At 36.6% G+C, this 18,525-nt stretch overlaps 1 protein-coding gene across 1 annotated transcript in view; it reads right to left on the bottom strand.

Moving 5' to 3' along the window:
* Nucleotides 1–3,862: 3,862 nt before the first annotated feature.
* The window catches only part of ADAMTS19 (ADAM metallopeptidase with thrombospondin type 1 motif 19), a 139,102-nt gene continuing 124,439 nt past the window's right edge, over nucleotides 3,863–18,525 (bottom strand). Inside the window, exons 22-23 of the mRNA XM_058826247.1 lie at nucleotides 6,958–7,135; nucleotides 3,863–5,021 (exon numbers count right to left, since the gene is read on the bottom strand). Of these exons, the coding sequence (XP_058682230.1) occupies nucleotides 4,870–5,021; nucleotides 6,958–7,135 (330 nt within the window). The 3' untranslated portion in view covers nucleotides 3,863–4,869. The remainder of the gene's footprint in view (nucleotides 5,022–6,957; nucleotides 7,136–18,525) is intronic.

The following is an 18,525-nucleotide window of genomic DNA, read 5'->3' as shown; positions in this document are numbered from 1 at the left end:
CAATTCTTCTAATAGTACCTCCTCCAGAAGTAAGCTTCAGAACCTCATGACCATCTGCCTAAATTGCTTACTTTTATGTCTTTTAAATTAATTTCCGTATTAGCCATATCAAGGATGCCCTCTTTGAAGTAATGCAGGGTTTTAAGAAGAGCTCCCCATGCAGCTTATCCATCACCTTCAGGATTTTTTATAGTTTTTCAGTCTCTTTCTTTTCAATCTAATTATCAACCTTTTTAATCTCATCTTGTAAACCACCTAGTCTGTCGTCTTGCTTCTTTTTTTTCCACTTTCAATGTGTTAAACTGTAATTCCACTACACTCTTCATAAGAATACAACAACCATAAATGAATACAATGTTCATGTTGTGGTTACACCTGTTCCAAAAATAGGAAAAATTATGTCTGCTCTTCTGACAACACCCATCAGTTTTTGGTGCTTTTTCCCCTGCTATTCTCATGGAAGCTAGTAATTCTCATAGGGTTAGAAACTTCACTTCTGTGACTGCCAGTTGTAAATTCAGTACCTCATAGGAATGGTTCAGGCTATTTTCATAGCTATAATACTTGACATTTACCTACATCAAAGTTTTTCAGTTAATGTCTTGTCTAATCAATCAGTTTTGTGTTTTTTGCCAGCTGAGGCAGAAGTTATCCAGAAGAGCTTAATGTCACCTACATAGATGGAGAACTCAGTTTTCACTGTTCCTCATGCCATAGATGAAAATGCCAAAAAACCCAAACCCTTACGGAACCATACTGCTGACTTCTCTCCATCCTGAAAGATGACTATTTTGCTTCCAATCCTTTAATCACATTTCAAGCCATAAAGATTGCTCCTGTAGTCCTGTGTGAATGCAGCTTCTTGAATATCCTGTAATACTGAACTTTGTCAGAGATTTCTACGTCCAGCAGATCCTCTTTTCTCTGTTCACAACTGAAGCCATGCTCACACCCAAGAGCACATGCTTATCCAGCTGCTTAGGAGTCTTTTCTCTCATCGGCTTTATGGCAAGACTCCCTAATCTGTAGTGCAAGGGGCTGACTTTTCCATAGCAGGAGTTATACTGCAGTCTGTCAGTCCTCTTGCAACGACAGCTTGGGCACCATAAGTGGCTCTGATACCAATTTCCCAGTTGTGTTCTTCCAATATTCTCAGGTGACTGCAACCTTAGAGACTGGCTGCATCTAACATACTTACTTACTCTTACTTTCCTGTACATTTTCTTCACCTTGATGCAACTTCTCTGACATCTCTGCTATAAGGAACCCTGCAACACATCATTTGGAAAAGCCAACACAAGTAATGCACTGAACTTCTGTTTCCTTGCTCTATCACTCCTGAATGTCCCTTTCACACTTGTGCTATCAGATGGTCTCACCATCTCCCCATTTGGCTTCCTGGTTTGAATATATTTCACATTCACTTTCTATTAATTTGCACATCTTTTTTACAGACATTTGTAAATTCTTTCTGAGTGCTTCTGCGTTTCTTTTTATAATTGATCTGTTGGGTTTTAGGGCCCCCATTGGTGTCATGATGCAGGGAAGCTTTCTATTTTTAGTGTATTTTTCAGATGGCTGCTTTTCTGTCACTGAATGAAAACTGAATGGAAAAAACCTGAAACAACCCAATATGTAACCCACTTCCTCCAGAACAAAGCAGCAATTTCCCCTCAGAATAAATGACAATGCAATTAAAATTCAGGTATTTCTTCAAGAGAGTTATGAGAAGCGGTAGCTGTTGTAACTTTAGGTAACTACTCTAGCTGGCCAGCACATATGTGGGAGGAGGAAGTAAACCTGCTGTGCCCCAGCCTAGCACAATCCCTGTGTACCACGCAAATCCCACTTAATCCAACAAAATAGAGTCTAAGTGGTATGTAATTAGCAGAGAGGCCTACTCTAGCCCTCAGGAGCTAAGAGTGAATTTCACCTTTACATGACAGCTGAATTTCCCTGATTTGACACTCATTTGTTGAAACTTTACATATTCATCAGGCTGGAAGGAAACATATTAATGCAGAGGGATTGTTCTTGAAGAAGAAAGAACAAATTAAAAAAACCCAAAAACAAACAAACAAAAAAAACCAAACAAAAACAAAAAGGAAACTCTGGACTGTCTATGCATCTATGCCTTCATAAGCCTGTGACTTCCCTGAACACAGCTGGAAAGGGCTGCCTGCTGCACCCAGGTCTATAGAAAACTCTGCAGGGCTGGAACATGCCAGCGCTCCCCACAGTATGCTGCAGCTCAAGCCATAGCCTTTGCACATTTTCAGAACATTCTGATGATTTTCTGACCAGAGGGGTATTTCAGTATCTCTGAATGATGAGAGAATATGCTGAAGTGGTAAAATTAACTTGCTTTCAAAATCAGAGTTGTATCTGCTATTCAGACATAAAGGCATTTCAAAATGATTCACAGACATTTAACTAATAATTTCATACTACATATGCTAAATCAGAACTAGAACTAGTCTTATCAGCACTATAACACCCTCATATCACTCATAAAATTTTCAAAAAAATGTCAAAATTTTCCATCCTTGTCCCCTAATGAAAAGTACTTCCTTTTTCTGATCTTCTTATAGAGGTGATGGGAGGATGATTTCAGCAGCAGTCATTGATTTGTTTTTGACAGATACAAGCAGAGTTAAAACACACTTTTTAAATTTTGTGATTAAGATGACATTCTTGTTAGTGAAATGTTTGAAATCAGCAGGGCATAAACATTTAGAACTGTGAGGATGATATCACTAGCTGATAAAAAGTTTTCCTCTGGCCCCTAGTCTGGAGGCATCTTTTCTTTTGCTTGATTTTCAGTTGTGATTCAAGTGAGTGCAGGAATATTACCAAGATCTGGTGCTAAGTAAAAAGAAAATTTAAAATAATAATTGCTTCTTTTGCCTGCCAACCACAATAATTCTATTAGACTTTCAAATGTGCATCTGTGACATTAAGGAGTTATGCCCCAGAACAACTGAATTTTCTGTGCATGAAACTTTTTAATTATACAAAATATAACGTTTCATGATGTCAACTATTTTTCTTTTTTTTACTTTTCAAAACCAGAAGGTATTTCTTTTTAAACCCTACACCAGCACCTCATTAAAGTTGCAGTTTTCAAATGCAGACCAGTAAGATGCCAAACCAAAGATTTTGATGCTACAGCTATTTGAAACACAGATGTTGATTGCAATTGGAATTAAGACTCCATCTAAGTATTTTTCCTGGACAGAATCATAGTCTGAGACTGGGGGACTCAGTTTATTGTCTGTGGATATCTGTGGTTATCCATCAGTGGACACTGTGTGGATACCTACATCACATCTATACACTAGACTTTTGCAAAGCAGGAAAAGCAACAATCAAAAAAAGCTGCATTCCCTTTTTTGCTTTGAGTAGAAAATATGCCTTTCTGGCTTATTTCTCCAGCTGTCTTGCCTTCAGGTTTTGTTCTCCTACATGTTTTCAGAACATACTTAAAGACTTGCATCACTAATGAGGGCAGAAGACCTGCTGCTGTCCACTTGCCAAGTTCGGTGGTTACAGGACTCACCTGAGATAAATACCTGCCTCTTCACAGAATGTTTTTATTTGTTATTCTCAACTTTCCATATATATTAAGGCTCACAGAGTGACATGTCTGTCTGCAGCTGCAGAGTGGTGCCTAAGCAGAGAGGCAGAAGGCACTCTTATTCTAGCAGTATCTGCTGCAATGCAGGGCTTGATGGATTAATCTCCCAGGCACAGATACGCAACGAAAGAAAAATTCAAATGAGAAAATGAGATTTACTTTTTATTGAAAATGTAAAAATCATGTGACTCATGTACAATATTTTCTCATAAGGAAAATCTTAGCTGTTTCATAATGTTTCACAAAACTGTAAAACATTTAATTTTTATAAAGACTTTTTCATTAGACAAAGATAAAACTGAAGTAGTATTACAAAGCTATTTTCTAAATTATCAACAGAGAACTGAGAATGTTTAACAGATTAGTTAATAAAAGTGGCAGGAGAAAGGACTCTTTCATTTGTAAATCTGCAAAAGGACACACAAAGGTATAGAGGGGCATGGGTATTTTGTTTCAAAACTTTAAAAATTAAGTGACATGTTAAAACACTACAGACGTAGATTCATAGGATGGTACAAGTTCTAGGACTGCATTTCTCTACACTACCTCAAACAGTGCAACAGTGATTCAGTGTAAATCTCTACAGTGTTTCATTGATTTAATACTTGTGTTCAAGTATGTGTCCATGAGAATGATCAAAATCTCTACTTAGCTATTTTAATTTTCTTGTTTATAATATGTTATAAGTTACAGTAGAATATCCCCTTCAGTATGTTTCTAAATCAAATGAACTAATTTCACAATACATTCTGTAATAACCTTTTTAATAATGTTAGCTTGTTCACTTTGACATCTGTTGCAAAAAACCCAAGATCATTCTGACTCCAAATGCCAAAAATATAATAAAATTAAAAAGGACTTTATTTCCATATACAACAAAACTATTCAGCTAAATTAAAATAAATTCAAGATAACATGACTTTTTTTTTTTTTTGCAACAGATGACCTTACTGAAAATAAACATTTAAAATACTAGTTACTATTTTTTTAAAATTCTGATAAATGTATCCAAAAGTGTTCATATAAAAATTAATTATGAAAATGTCAGAAGATAAAACATGTTGGCTGTCTAACCAAAACCATTAAGGATGTCTGGCAGGCAAAAATAAATTAATTTGATTAAATTATATGTCATCTGATAATATTTGGTCTGAAAAAAGCCTGTGTGGGTGTGGGTATGTTCATAAATAAAAAGATTGCAAAGAGCTGAGAGCTAGCCAGCCTGACAGAGGTCAACTCTTTTGTTGCATTTTTTGCGCATAAAAGTCCCTGCACGTCTCACAGCATCGTTGATACCACCTCATGTCTTGACAGAGGTTCTTCTCTCTTATCACTCTGCAGTAAACAGGCCATTGGTCTCCTAGGCACTTGAATGTTAAAGCAGCTGTGAAACAATAACAGCAAAATCAAATCTACATTACTGACTTTATTAGCGAAGAATAATGAAGCAAAAGAGACAAGGACATATGAAGAGTATCTGGGGAAGAGAAAGGTTAGAGATGTAGATATTGAACAAAAGAAGGAATTCCCTCATCCTCCTGTTGTCAATGTATTCAACATCAAAAATTTTTCAGGCCAGCTTTATTTACAAATTGGATTAAGTTGCAATGAACTTAATTAGTTTAATGTTATGCAGCTGTATTCTCATGAGTGTGTGGAGCTCATCTTTCTGCCTTGTTTCACTTATGAAAGCCGCTTTGCACATCTTATCATAGAAGGACCATGGTACTAAAATTGGAACTTTTCACATTTAGTTATACATATCAAGCATAATTAAATACTTGTGTATGTAGTATGTAGTGCAGACATGGAATTGTCAAAAGCAGTGAAAAACAAGGCACAAGAACAAGACATTGTCCAAAACCCAGCACAAACACTGAAAAAAAAAAAAGTCAGTCTCAGATTTGAGTTAATCTCCTGTGCTAACAGAAATTTGTAAAAGAGTTGGTGGCACAATCCCCATCAGCTTTCACTAGCCCTATCCCAAAATCAAAAGATTAAAAGACCAAAATTATCAATATATTAAGAGAAGCATTTCGTTATGTATTTTGGAGATGTTAACATTTCTACTGGATTTGATTCTTACTCTGACAACACTGATTTGTGGATTACTAATATCAGTGCTATATAATCCATGCTATGAGGACAACACAGCCCAATGTTTTTGGTGGTTTTTTTGCGCTTCACATTGAGTCAAATTTTAATTGACACTGTGTTTTTTGTGTGATTCTTTCTGATTCACTTGACTATGACGCAAAGCTGCTTATGCAACTTCCCTCACCAGAGAAAAATCATCAACAGTGGGGAGATGGCATCTTGCTTCTGAAAGACCAGCTGAACAAGGAAAGAAAAAGTACAAAGCGAAGGAACCTTCAAACAGTGAAATAGCAAGGAGAGGACCACAAGTAGAGCAAATTGAAACAACGACTACTACACAGAAATGTTCAAAGGTCAAAAACCTCAAAGAGAAATACCCTTCACTGTCTTACAGGAATTGTTGCACACAGTCTGAATTGCCAGTCTCGTTTTCCATGCAGAAGGAATCTACTGGGCAGGAAGGTTTATCTTAACACGGGCTCTGGAAAATCAGCTGGACATGGTGTGCTGTCTTACAGCAAGCCTTTGAATATTCCTCTCATGCTCAAGATGCAGATGAATGATTAGGGAAACTAATGGTAATCATCTCCAACAATGCACTGGGAAACAAAAACTATCAGAATTAACTGTTCTGTAGTGATGTAATAATGGAATTTCTGTAAGAACAGAAGAGACCTGAGTTCTGCCAGGTACAGCAAATCTCTTCATTCAAAGTAATTTTCCTTCACACATCCTAATACATCGGTCATGGATGTAGATGTAAATGGAAAGATCTGTTTGTATTTAAAGAACAAAGAACAAATCAGGGCCTCCTTGATCTCACAAATAGCAAAAGAACAGAGTTTGCAGAATTTGTGAACAGAAATTAATGTCTTTTCTTACTTTAGAAAGGTTTGATAAAATTGACTGGGTGAATATATATGAAAACATATATGTTTATAGTGTCTCTAATATAAATATATTTTCATATGGGATGTTTTGTTTCCTTAATACCATACAGTCTTATGATAATGTCCTTCCTTGGATAATAAAACCCTTCACCATTCTTAGTTACAGTCTCTGATGTACATACTCAAAACCTAATGCAGGAAGATCAGTCTCTGCCTAGAATTTAAATCTCCTGAATACCTCCTGAGTCCTAGACTTCTTTTTCTAAACTGGGATCATCATTAATGTATGGAGAGAAAGAACTGAAAAGAGATTTGTCATTTTTGATTGCTTACCTAACCTGGGTGATGTTATTGTGTTAACATTGATTTTCTCATTGCAGGGATGAAGATGACAGGGTCTATAGGCTGCAGGCTTTTCTGAGGAAAAGCATTCATTGCCATGCCTTCCCGTAATCTTGTGCATGCACTGGATGACTCGAGACTGCATTCCTTTGCCACAGGTGACGGAGCACTGGAACACACAGAAGACATGTTCATTGGAAAGGTATTTTTGCTGGTAATCATGAACATGAAATTGCCATGTGAAATCAGTGGCTGCTTCTTCAGATGTCAGCATTTCAAGATTTCTGAATTTTATTCCATTAGCTAAATGAAAATCAATTTTAAAAGCACAAATTAATTAGCAGTATTGAAGGACTCACTCCAACATCCTATTGCTGTCTGAGTCCATTTTGTTGAGCCTGTGATGAAACTCAAATACAGCAATATGCCTGAAGGAAGCAAAGGTTACTCTCTTGTATCAAATATTAATTTACTCTTATTAGAGGTTAAAGTGATGGAAAAAACATTCACAGGTACTAGCAGAGAGAAGAGTTTTTAATAAAGCCATTAATTAACCACAGCAAAAGAGCTCTTTCTGCTGAGCAGAGTGTATGCCTCCTGTTTCTGCATCACATCTTTGTATTTTCACGTCTCACAAATAAAACACATGCTGTGAGATATGATGCCTGGTCTTTAATTAATCTTGCCATCTTGCTACAGAGAATGAGGTAAGAAAATAAAACAATTGAGCACTGTAACAAAGGTAACATTCCCTTCCATCACAGTAACATAATATATTAGAGTGAAAACTTGGACAGTGCCGTATAGTTCCTTACAAAAGCTATTTCAAACAAAACACATTTTTACCTTTTCTGGCATTTTGTGAACAAAATTTCATAGGACATGAATTACTTTCCTGTTCATTTGACACACATGCTATTGCTTTAACTCCAAGTCTATAATAAATTGCAGATTGGATTTTTCTCCTAGCCTCTAATAGTTTTGACTCAAGTACCCAGAAATTTCACCAAGTTTTACAGAAATGTTCTATACTTCAATTCTAACTCTATACATCAATTACTAATCAGTTTCTTGTAATGAATAACGTAAGAGCTCAGGCTGCAAATTTTGCCACATAATCCTGAAAATGTTTTTCTAACTAATTATTATCGCATAAATATATTCAGAATATATTTCCTTGGGAGGCCTCAAGAAGCAGCTGAAAAAAAAAACAAACCAAAAAACCTGAAATGAGAAAGACAAGGAGAAGGTGCTGTAACAAAAAGTGTTTCCCAGCCTTCCTGTCTCAAGATGGAGATGGAGAAGTACAGTTTTCTGCAAAGGCTGAATAAACTTTTGACTATAGGAAACACTAAAAAAGATTTTAACCTTTGGTTATCTATGTGCATTTGAGTGACATTTTAAACACTTACCTGGAAGAAAGATTTACATGTGCTAAATGGGAAATTGAGGGCTTGCACCCCAATATGTGCATCAAGAGAAGCCTCTTGACTCCTGTCTCTTGGATTTATAAGACTCAGAGGTACAAGACTAGGATATACACTTGGATGTTCTCACAAGGGACTGAACTTGTAACCACATGAAATCAAACACTTACATTTTACAAAGGCAGCAAGTGGACTTGATTTTGCTCCTGTTCTCAGTGAGTCAATATAGAACTGTAACTTGCTGAGTTAATCAGACACAGGCTCCATGAGCCAGGGCATGTAAAGATACTAAATTACAACACATGGTTGTCTATTCAGTATCAACCACAGTTTAACACAGGAACAAGTGCATGGTTTACAGGAGAGAAATCAGTCAGTACTGAAGTATTTTCAAAGTATGCTATCAACTTTAAATCTGGTATACTGCTGTAAAATTGCATGAGAAAAGGCCCTCAACTAAACTCCTTTTCTTGAATTCTCTGCCTTTTCTCTGTACAGCTAAAAATAATCTGAGTTCCTACAACAGCCAACATTATGCACATAGTCAACACGTAAAATCACATATTTTTATACAAAAATACGCAAATTTTATCCCCAATAGAAGATAGAACATAGATTTTAATTTTGCCAAATTATGACCACTCCTTAAATTCCTCATCATAGTTTCAAAGATATTTCTCTTTGGAATATTTTAATGAAATAAAAATTGTGACAATGGAATAGAAAAATTAAAAAAGGCAAAAAAAAAGAAGACAAAACTAAAACTACAGCAGAAAGAGAAAACAAATGTGAGAGTAAAGGGAAAATGAAGGTGATATGATGAAGCTAATATGTTGAAGATGTCAAATAAGGAAAGATAATCTCTAAATGTTATCATGGTGATCTTAATTTAAAGTTATATTGCATGCAGTATTACATTTTTTTTTTCCTTCAAATATTTGCATGTTTATCAACTGAATTTAGAGTATGTGTGAGCATGTGGTATTACTTTTGTCAGCTACAAAGAAGGAGGACATGAGCAGGTGGACCTGGTACATAGTATTTCCAAAAAAAATTTATCTGCTCTTAGGTTAACCTAGAGTGAATAGGTGCAATCCAGACACCTGGAATACTGAATATTATTCTTGTTTGACCTACTTATTGATATCACAACTTTAGAAAATGACATCAAGGGATGATAAAATGAAATGTCTCAGTTCATATAGGAATTATGTGGCAAAGCAGGAAATAAAGAGTTTTGTGTTCTACGTTCTTTTATTTTCACAGAAATGTACTAAATTTTAATAGTGCATTTATTCTTATTTTCTAAAAAATGGGAACTGAGTAAGTCTTGCAAGATGTTTGGGGAACACTGAGAAGAAGCAGGGCTACCTCACTGATTTGCAATTCAAAACTTTTAAACCCAAGTATGCAAGTAAAGCAACATTTTTCCAAATGCCTGGGGTTTTAAAATCAATGAGAGGTCTGATGAGGGGCATGCTGTGCTCTTCTGTGTCCACATAGCAGCAGCAGCAGTGGTGTCTGACTTCAAAATTAAGAATTCTACTGTCTGGAAGCCAGAAAAAGAAAAATATTCTTACCATAAAATCTCATATTAGTTATTAGCTATATTAGCTCATATTCAAAGTAATATGAAATAGTATGCAATAGTGAAAGCATTTAGCAGTGCACTTGCTAGCTACACAAACAGTGAGGCTTCTGTGTCCATGAAGTAGTCTTAAACATGAGTTTGTCCCGCAAACACATCAGCCAACTGCTGCTATAACTGAGAGCACACTGAATACTGGAGAATAAAAGTAATTTGTATTCTTCTTCTTTATCTTAAAAAGATACGGACTTGTTCTGACTTCACTAGGAGACATCTGAACTTCTGCAGATCAGCTAGATGCAACTTCAGAGCAATAGCTCTGACCCTCATTTTGACACTCATTTTAATGTACATCCATGTGTACATTCAAGCTGAAGCAGAGCCTTCCAAAACTTCCCTCCAAACTTGCCTCACCTTTTGATTTCTCTCACTGAACATATTCAATCTGAGATAAATACCTTATACTGGATGTGCAGCTGTCATGTTTTAGGTAGTGCTCGTTGTATGTAGTTGAAGATGTATAGGTTCTGCATATTTCTGGACTTTCCATGTTTAAAACCATAACAAAGCTTTCAGTTTCAAAGGAATTAAAAATACTTTCACTTTTACACACTAATCAGTGGATTTAATCAGACATAAATTTATCTGTCAAAACTGCTTGTATTTTTTGTGTTTATATGCATATATATAAGAATTACAGAAAATGTCCACTCCCAACCAATATGTAATATTTTCATTAATTCAGCAGGTTTCATGTTAATTTAAACGCACAGTTTTTATTATTAGTGAATGAAGAATACATTTCTATAGTTCTTCCCACCCGCTCTATCTCCCACATGTCAGTCATTTGCAATACTTTATTTTTGTGGAGGTTAATTGTATTTTACTTCTCACTATTCAGATGACCTACACTTTAAGGCCATGTAGCTGATTAGCAAAAATTCCTGTAGGACAACTGTATTTCTAGGTTTAGACTAAATGTTCTAGTACACAGCCAGAGGGGGTTTTTTATGTGGCTGTTAATCTGTGCATCTTGGACACATTCCTAAAGGTACTGTAAAACCATTCAAGCAGCAAGACATGTAAAACATTCCCATTAAAGATTACAAAAAATTCCTGTGTAAAGATAGTTAACAGGTTTTTTTTATTTTTTATTTTTTTAAAATCTTACCACCTTGTTTGAATTTTGTCCTACTTTTGAACTTCTTTTAGACATAATTTCAAGGACAGAAACATAGGCGTTAAATATAACAATCCTTACACTTGGCATGCACACCCACTACCCAAGATTCCTTCTTTCTGTTCCCTGCCAAAGATATATATTCTGGAGAGAATACATATTCCCAAGGCCAACAGCTGAGGAAGTTGCTGTAATGTGTTAGCTGCTTCCAGCTGGCCTTCTTGAGAAGTAGAAATTCCTAAATTAAGGGAAAAATTGTCACTGGCAGACAGTAATGGTCAAAATCCATCTTTCTGCCAACACAACAGGCAATCACTGACGAGACTGATACAATCCACAATGAAAAAGCCAATCTGTGACAGTATTGACAGAATTGACTTGGACAATTTATTTTCGAGAATAAGTGGCTCAATAAAAGGTTTCACAAGTCTAAGTAGCATTCAAAGCAGAGGCTGATGTGCTCCTAAGGAAACTCAGTGATGAGTTTTACTGGAAATTATTAGCAGAGCATTCCTAATCATTTATGTATAGGTTCATCAGTTCCAGCTTTTAAGCAGTTTCAACCTTTTCATGAAGTGAGCATAAAACAAGAATAGCAAGCAGATTATAGGAGCAGGATTCATATTTGCTAACATGCTTGCAAAATCTTTTTCTGTTTTATCTTCTTATGAAGTTTGCTTTTGAAGGCAGGTAGTAGATAATGTCTTGCAATTTTTTTCAGCAAAGGCTTTTTAATGAGTTTGGCAACGTTCTTAAAAATTACCTAAATCAAGAAAATAATCTGCAGTTTATTTAAGTTTTTTTGGTTTTGGTTTGGTTTGGGGTTTTTTTTTGCTATAAAAGCATTTCTAAATAGTGTAGCAAAAAGAGGGACTGATGGATACAAGCATAAGATGGAGTCTGAGTTCTCACATGCATCATTTCCAGGAAGGTCTTTCTGCCTCTCTCATTTCTGACACACCCAACACCTCAGTATGCCAAATTTAAAATTCAGAACTTGTGCTAAGTTTAGCTAAAAAAAAAAAAAAAATCTGCTGTTGGTCTCTTCTAAGTTTAGCAAGTTTGAGTTGTGCCATTTTATTTTTATTTATTTTATTTTATTTTATTTTATTTTATTTTATTTTATTTTATTTTATTTTATTTTATTTTATTTTATTTTATTTTATTTTATTTTATTTTATTTTAGTTCCTTCTTCTGCCCCCTGCCCCTCAATTTTTTCTTTCTAGCTCTTCTTTCCAGGGTAAGAAGAGGTAAGATTCAAAAAGAGATGAGATTTAAAATTAAGATAGACAGAGCCCCAGTTCCCTTGACAAACTAGAGATAGGGTTTCCATGGAGGAAACCCTCATCACCTCATCTCAAGAATTTGAACTTGTTTTGTTTTGTTTTATTTTTTCCTTTTTTCTCTTTTTCCTTTCCTTTCCTTTCCTTTCCTTTCCTTTCCTTTCCTTTCCTTTCCTTTCCTTTCCTTTCCTTTCCTTTCCTTTCCTTTCCTTTCCTTTCCTTTCCTTTCCTTTCCTTTCCTTTCCTTTCCTTTCCTTTCCTTTCCTTTCCTTTCCTTTCCTTTCCTTTCCTTTCCTTTCCTTTCCTTTCCTTTCCTTTCCTTTCCTTTCCTCCCCTCCCCTCCCCTCCCCTCCCCTCCCCTCCCCTCCCCTCCCCTCCCCTCCCCTCCCCTCCCCTCCCCTCCCCTCCCCTCCCCTCCCCTCCCCTCCCCTCCTCTAGATCCATAACAGATCTAAAAAGCCAAGTTCCTTTATGTGCTCCAGATGTATGTACACATCATTTTAAATTTTGTATTTATACTTTCTATAGATCTATATTTAATACAGAAACACATTCAAGTTTTAAGGCAATTAAAGTATACCTCCACCTGCAATAGTTATTTATTCTTATTTAGTACTTTAGACACACTGCTAAATAGTATTTGACATCATAAGACTGGTGGATTTTACAAATTTTATCTGTGTTTGTGCACCTCTGCCTAGGCACTGTTGCAGGGATCCTCTGTTATTGAGGAAACAGAAATAAATTTTAGCCATGGATTTGTTGTTGCCAGATGACTGCCTGTGCTGACTCACATATGGACTTATTATTGCCACTAGTGCTTAGCAATGAACAAGACATTATCACATTTCCAACTTTCATATCTGAGATATCATTGCATGGTGTTTTGGCAGGAGATGACAATCCATTCATTACAACTATCACACATCCAAACAAGAATCTGGAAACAGTTAGATTTCATTACATAATTACCTTTATCTTTCTGACTAATTTAGTTGAGTACGCTATTCTGAACTGATGAAAACAAATTCTTAAAACTAATTTGAAATATTAGCCTTTGAGTATATAATTATATTAGCATACGTGACAATGCTAGCCTGATGCTCAGCAGAAAACTTTACACGGAAAAGCATAGCTCAACAGCACAAAGAAGTAATTAAAGGATTGTGGTATTTCTAATGAAAATACGGGTCACAGAACCCACTAAGGACACAAAGGAAATTTCAAAGGAGGGAAAATGAAACCTCCAAGAAAATCCTTTCTTTTAAAAAATTGTATTTTATCTATTTACTTTTCAGAAATCAAAGAAACATATGTCAAAAGGCTATTCTGCACAACATAGAATTAAGCACCAGCCTTTAAATATCATCACACTATGTAGCACTTTCAAGCTTTTCCAGTAGGTTGAATAAATGGAAGAGTACTTTTCTGATAATGACTTTACTTCCAGTCAGTGTATCTACCAAATTTTAAATAATGAACATCTGAAATAGCAGGTGACTTAATTAAATGGCTATGAAAGATAATAACACCCAAAACATAAAAAATCTGAGCTTACAAGGAAACTGAACTCATAGGACTTTTATTTAGCTGAAATAAAGTAATAAAACCATAGAATCAGTTAACCTGGAAAAGACCTCTAAGACCACTGAGGCAAACCATTAACTCAGCACTTCCAAGTCCATACTAAACCACGTCCCTAAGTAATGCAACTACATTGTATGTCTTTAATTATCTCTAGGGATGGAAACTCCTTAATTTGCCTGGGCAGTCTGTTCTAATGCTTGATAACCCTTTTGCTGAGGAACTTTTCCCTAATATTCAATCTAAGCCTCTGCTGGCTCAACTTAAGGCCATTTCCTCCCATTCCATCACTTTTTACCTGGGAGAGGAGACCAACTCCCACCTCCCTACAAACTCCTTTGAGGGAGTTGTAGAGAGAAAGAGAAGGTCTACCCTGTGTCTCCTCCAGGCCAAACAGCCCCAGCTTCCTCAGTCACCCTTCACAGGATTTGTACTCCAGGCCAATCACCTCTGTTGTCCTTCTCTAGACATGCTCCAACACTTAAATATCTTTCTTACAGTAAGAGGTTCAAAATTGAACAGCCTCACCAGTGCCGAGTACGAGGGGACAATCCCTGCCCTGTTCCTGCTGGCCACACTATTGCTGCCATAGACCAGGATGCCATTTGCCTTCTTGGCCACCTGGGCACAGATGTTCAGTTGCTGTTGACCAGGACCTTTTCTGCCAGTCAGTCTTCCAAACAGTCTGTCCCCAGCCTGTAGCAGTGCCTGGGGCAGCTGTGATACAAGAACATGATCCACCTCTTGGCCTTGTGGAACCTCTTACCACTGGCCTCAGCCAACGAATTCATCATGGCCTGATCTATCTTCACAGCTTTTCTACCTTCATTCTACATTCCCATGCAAGTTGTCTGTGAACTTACTAAGGGTGCACTTGATCCCTCTGTCCAGATTGCCAATAAAGATATCAAACATGACTGGCCCCACACTAAGACCTAGGGAACACCTCTTAGTGGCCAATTGCCAACTGGATGTAACTCCATTCACCGCTCTTCTCTGGGTCCAGCCATACAGATAGTTCTTAACTCAGCAAAGACAGCACCTGTCCAAGCCATGGGCTGTCAGCTTTTCCAGGAGAATGCTGTGGGAAACAGTGTCAAATGCTTTAATAAGGACCAGGTAGACAACAAGCACAGTCTTTTCATCATCCAGCAGGCAAATAACACTGCATTAGAAGGAGATCAGGTTAGTCAAGAACTGCCTTTAATAAACTGACTGGGCCTGATCATGCAGGTTCAGCACTTGCCATATGATGTCACTCAGGATGATCAACTCTTGACCTTCCTGACAGCACTGACCTTCCTAACCAGCACTGAGGTCAAGCTGACAGGCTGTAGTTCCCTGGATCCTCCTTCCAGCTTCCTCAATATCCTCATGTGGATCCCATCCACTCTCACAGAGTTGTCTGTACCTAAATGATGGAGTAGGTCACTGACCATTTTTCATTTCCATTACAAGGGTTTGGCTCTATTTCCCATCCCTGTCTTTCAGCTCAGAGGGCTGGGCAACTTCAGAACAACTGGTCTTAATATTAAAGACTGATGTAAAGAACATAAAAAGCACCTCATCTTTTTCTTCACCCTTTGTCACTATGTTTCCCTTTGCATTCAATAAAGGACTGATATTCTCCTCAGCCCTCCTTTTTTGTTGGCCATGTATTTATAGACACATTTTTTTGTTGTTTTATGGCAGTACGAAGATTAAATTCTAGCTGGGCCTTGACCCTTCTAATTTTCTTCCTGCGTAACCTCACAACATCCTTGTGCTGCTCCTGAATTGCCTGCCCCTTTTTCCAAAGGTCATAAATATTTTTTTGTCCCCCAAGTTGCAGCCAAACCTCTCCATTCAAAAAAGACAGTCAGGTCATCTTTGAGCACAAGGGGACAGGAAACTTTTGCACCTTTAAGATTTCTTTCTTGAAGAATGTCTATCCTTCCTGGACTCCTTTGCCATTCAGGACAGCCTCTCAAGGGACTCAGTCTATCAGTCTTCTGAAGAGGCCAAAATCTGCCCTCTGGAAGTACACGGCGGCAGTTCTGTTGCCCCGTCTCCTAACTGCTTGAAAACTGAAAGCTCTACCATTTCATGGTTGCTGTGCTCAAGACAGCCTCTGAAACAATTATTTCAAAATAATTTTTCAAGATTCAGTTATTTCTTACATTTTTAAAGTATTTTTATTGTGTCCCTAGTTATAAACTGTCAGAAAACAGAAAAAAAAGTGACAACCCCATAGATTAAAACAAAATAATGAAAACCAAACAATAAATACTTTTGAGACAAAATAAGAATTTCATAGAAGTTTATCACAAGAATGAATAACATTCATCCCACAAGAAAAATGGATTACATAAATTTTAACAGAATCCAAGTGAATCAGCTCTAAGAGTTATGTGTTGGCAGATGGCAGAGTCAGAGACACTGAGGAAAAATTTGGAAAGTGAGAGAAGACTGTAGAGATGGAGATACACCGGGCGAAAGAATGTCTAAATCTCACCACCAGACCACTTATCTACTTGCTGAAAAGTAGATAAGTCAGCCTTCCAGAATATCCACTCTTTAAAGATCCCAGCACCCTCAACAAAAATTTCTGGGAAAGCACACAGTAGATACAGGATGTTACTTCTCTTCAGCAATTCCCAAGAATGCCTTCCTTCACTTATTATCTATGTTACATGCACATGTGTGCATATGCAAATCCCCTGCAGCAGTAATGCATGGCCTAGCACTCTAGAACTCACAAGCAGAAAAGTTTGGAAATTTGTATCTGCTTGGATATAGACTGCACTTGAATGGCTTGGAAGACGTTAGCAGTGGCAAAGGAGGTGATAAAAAGCTGCCAATGCTACTCTCTGTAACTTCTTCATTTGTAGTTGCATGACATAGCTTTTCTCCTTCGTCTGGCCTTCTGAAGGATCACTAGACCCAGCCAATCATACTTCTTAATTTCAAAGACCGCAAACAGCTAGTAAAAGAAATAGCAGCCCCACTGCTTTGCTTGTAGCAAATGTTTCAGTCTGTAGTTACGACCACAGAATATTTGGTGGGAAGGAGCATGCAGAAAATTTACAGAGCTGCCTAAAGGTTCAAAGTCAATGACTGTACACATTGTACAGCAAGACTGTGGTTGTACAGACACATTTAAGCATGGGCTGCAATTGCCTTCATAAAATGCTGCCATCTTCCAGGTACTCTCTTCTAGCTATGAAGGTTGGTTTTCTGCACATGCAACCTTCCTTCTGCACTATACCATCTCTTGTACTCCATGTTAAGGTCATTTTGGGTACAAACTTGTTCACTTCTTGATGGAAATGTAAAAGATAATGTATAAAGGTAGAAACTTCTGTTTAAGACCTACTCCTAGGACATACAAGGAAAAATAGAGTAGGTATTATGAGGTGAATTTAAGTTTTTTTCCTCCTTTCTTTTCCTTTTCATTATTTATTTCATTATATAGTTCTCCCATTACCATGTCACTTGTCAAGTAAGACAGCAAGCATCTTTCAGCAGGAGCTGTTTGTTTCTTTTGTTCTTGTTTATTTGTGCTTTGTTTTTCTCCAAGGTTAGGAAGGTTCAGTCGTGATGGGAACTACTGAGATATACCACAGCTTACTTATTTTCTAATACAACCACACTTACAGATAATGCAACTTGAGAGACAACACAGCACTCATAATTACCTTTTCATTCCAACTTGGTATTCCCCAAAACCTTCTTACCCTAAAGATGCTTGAAGAAGAAAATCATCAAGGATATCTTAGTAGATCTAAGTGTCATACAGATACTAGAATTTCCCATTTATGTGTGATTTTCTGTGTGTGCAAAATAAGTGATATCTACTTTTAAAATCCTTCAGTGCTTTCTTCTGTTATGAAGGGTGATCTCATTCTGTTCCTCTAGAAACTAACATGACACTATATTTATTCCAACTGAAATTCTACAGTATATTGATCTAAAAAAACCCTTTATATGAAACAAAGGATGTTAATATTGTTAATATTAAAGGACTGGTTAGTAATGCATAAAATCTCCCAATGTCATTTCATTACATTGACATCTTCTGTATTATTTGCTCATGCTTTATTTCTGAAGCAAAGACATACCTCATTTGCTGCAAATTAACTATATTTAAGTCAGTATGGAAGTTATTGACTTGGATTACAGTATTATTTTAACTTCTATTATTTCACATAACATAATTTCTTTGTCTATAACTCTACTAATAGTGTTATATTTTGACTCATGGCCAGGAGTATTCCATTCCAAGAATCTAAAAGAGCTTAATAATTTTGGATGGGGATGCAAGGAAAAAAAACAAATATAATTCCCTTGTCAATAAAATCATAACATTAAAATCATTCTTTTTTTATTTTAAATTGGAGATCAGTTGAGTTTGTTTGCTGTGGAATTTTAGAGGCTGTTTAAATATTTAAGCACACAATTTAAAGGTTGAACATCTCATGCTCTTGAATAGTTAGTAAAAAATGTTCATGGGAATT

This window comes from Poecile atricapillus, chromosome Z (genome assembly GCF_030490865.1).
Source record: "Poecile atricapillus isolate bPoeAtr1 chromosome Z, bPoeAtr1.hap1, whole genome shotgun sequence".
Taxonomy (NCBI): Eukaryota; Metazoa; Chordata; class Aves; order Passeriformes; family Paridae; genus Poecile; species Poecile atricapillus.
The sequence above is the reverse complement of the archived record's forward strand: the minus strand, read 5'-3'. Positions and strand labels throughout refer to the sequence as shown.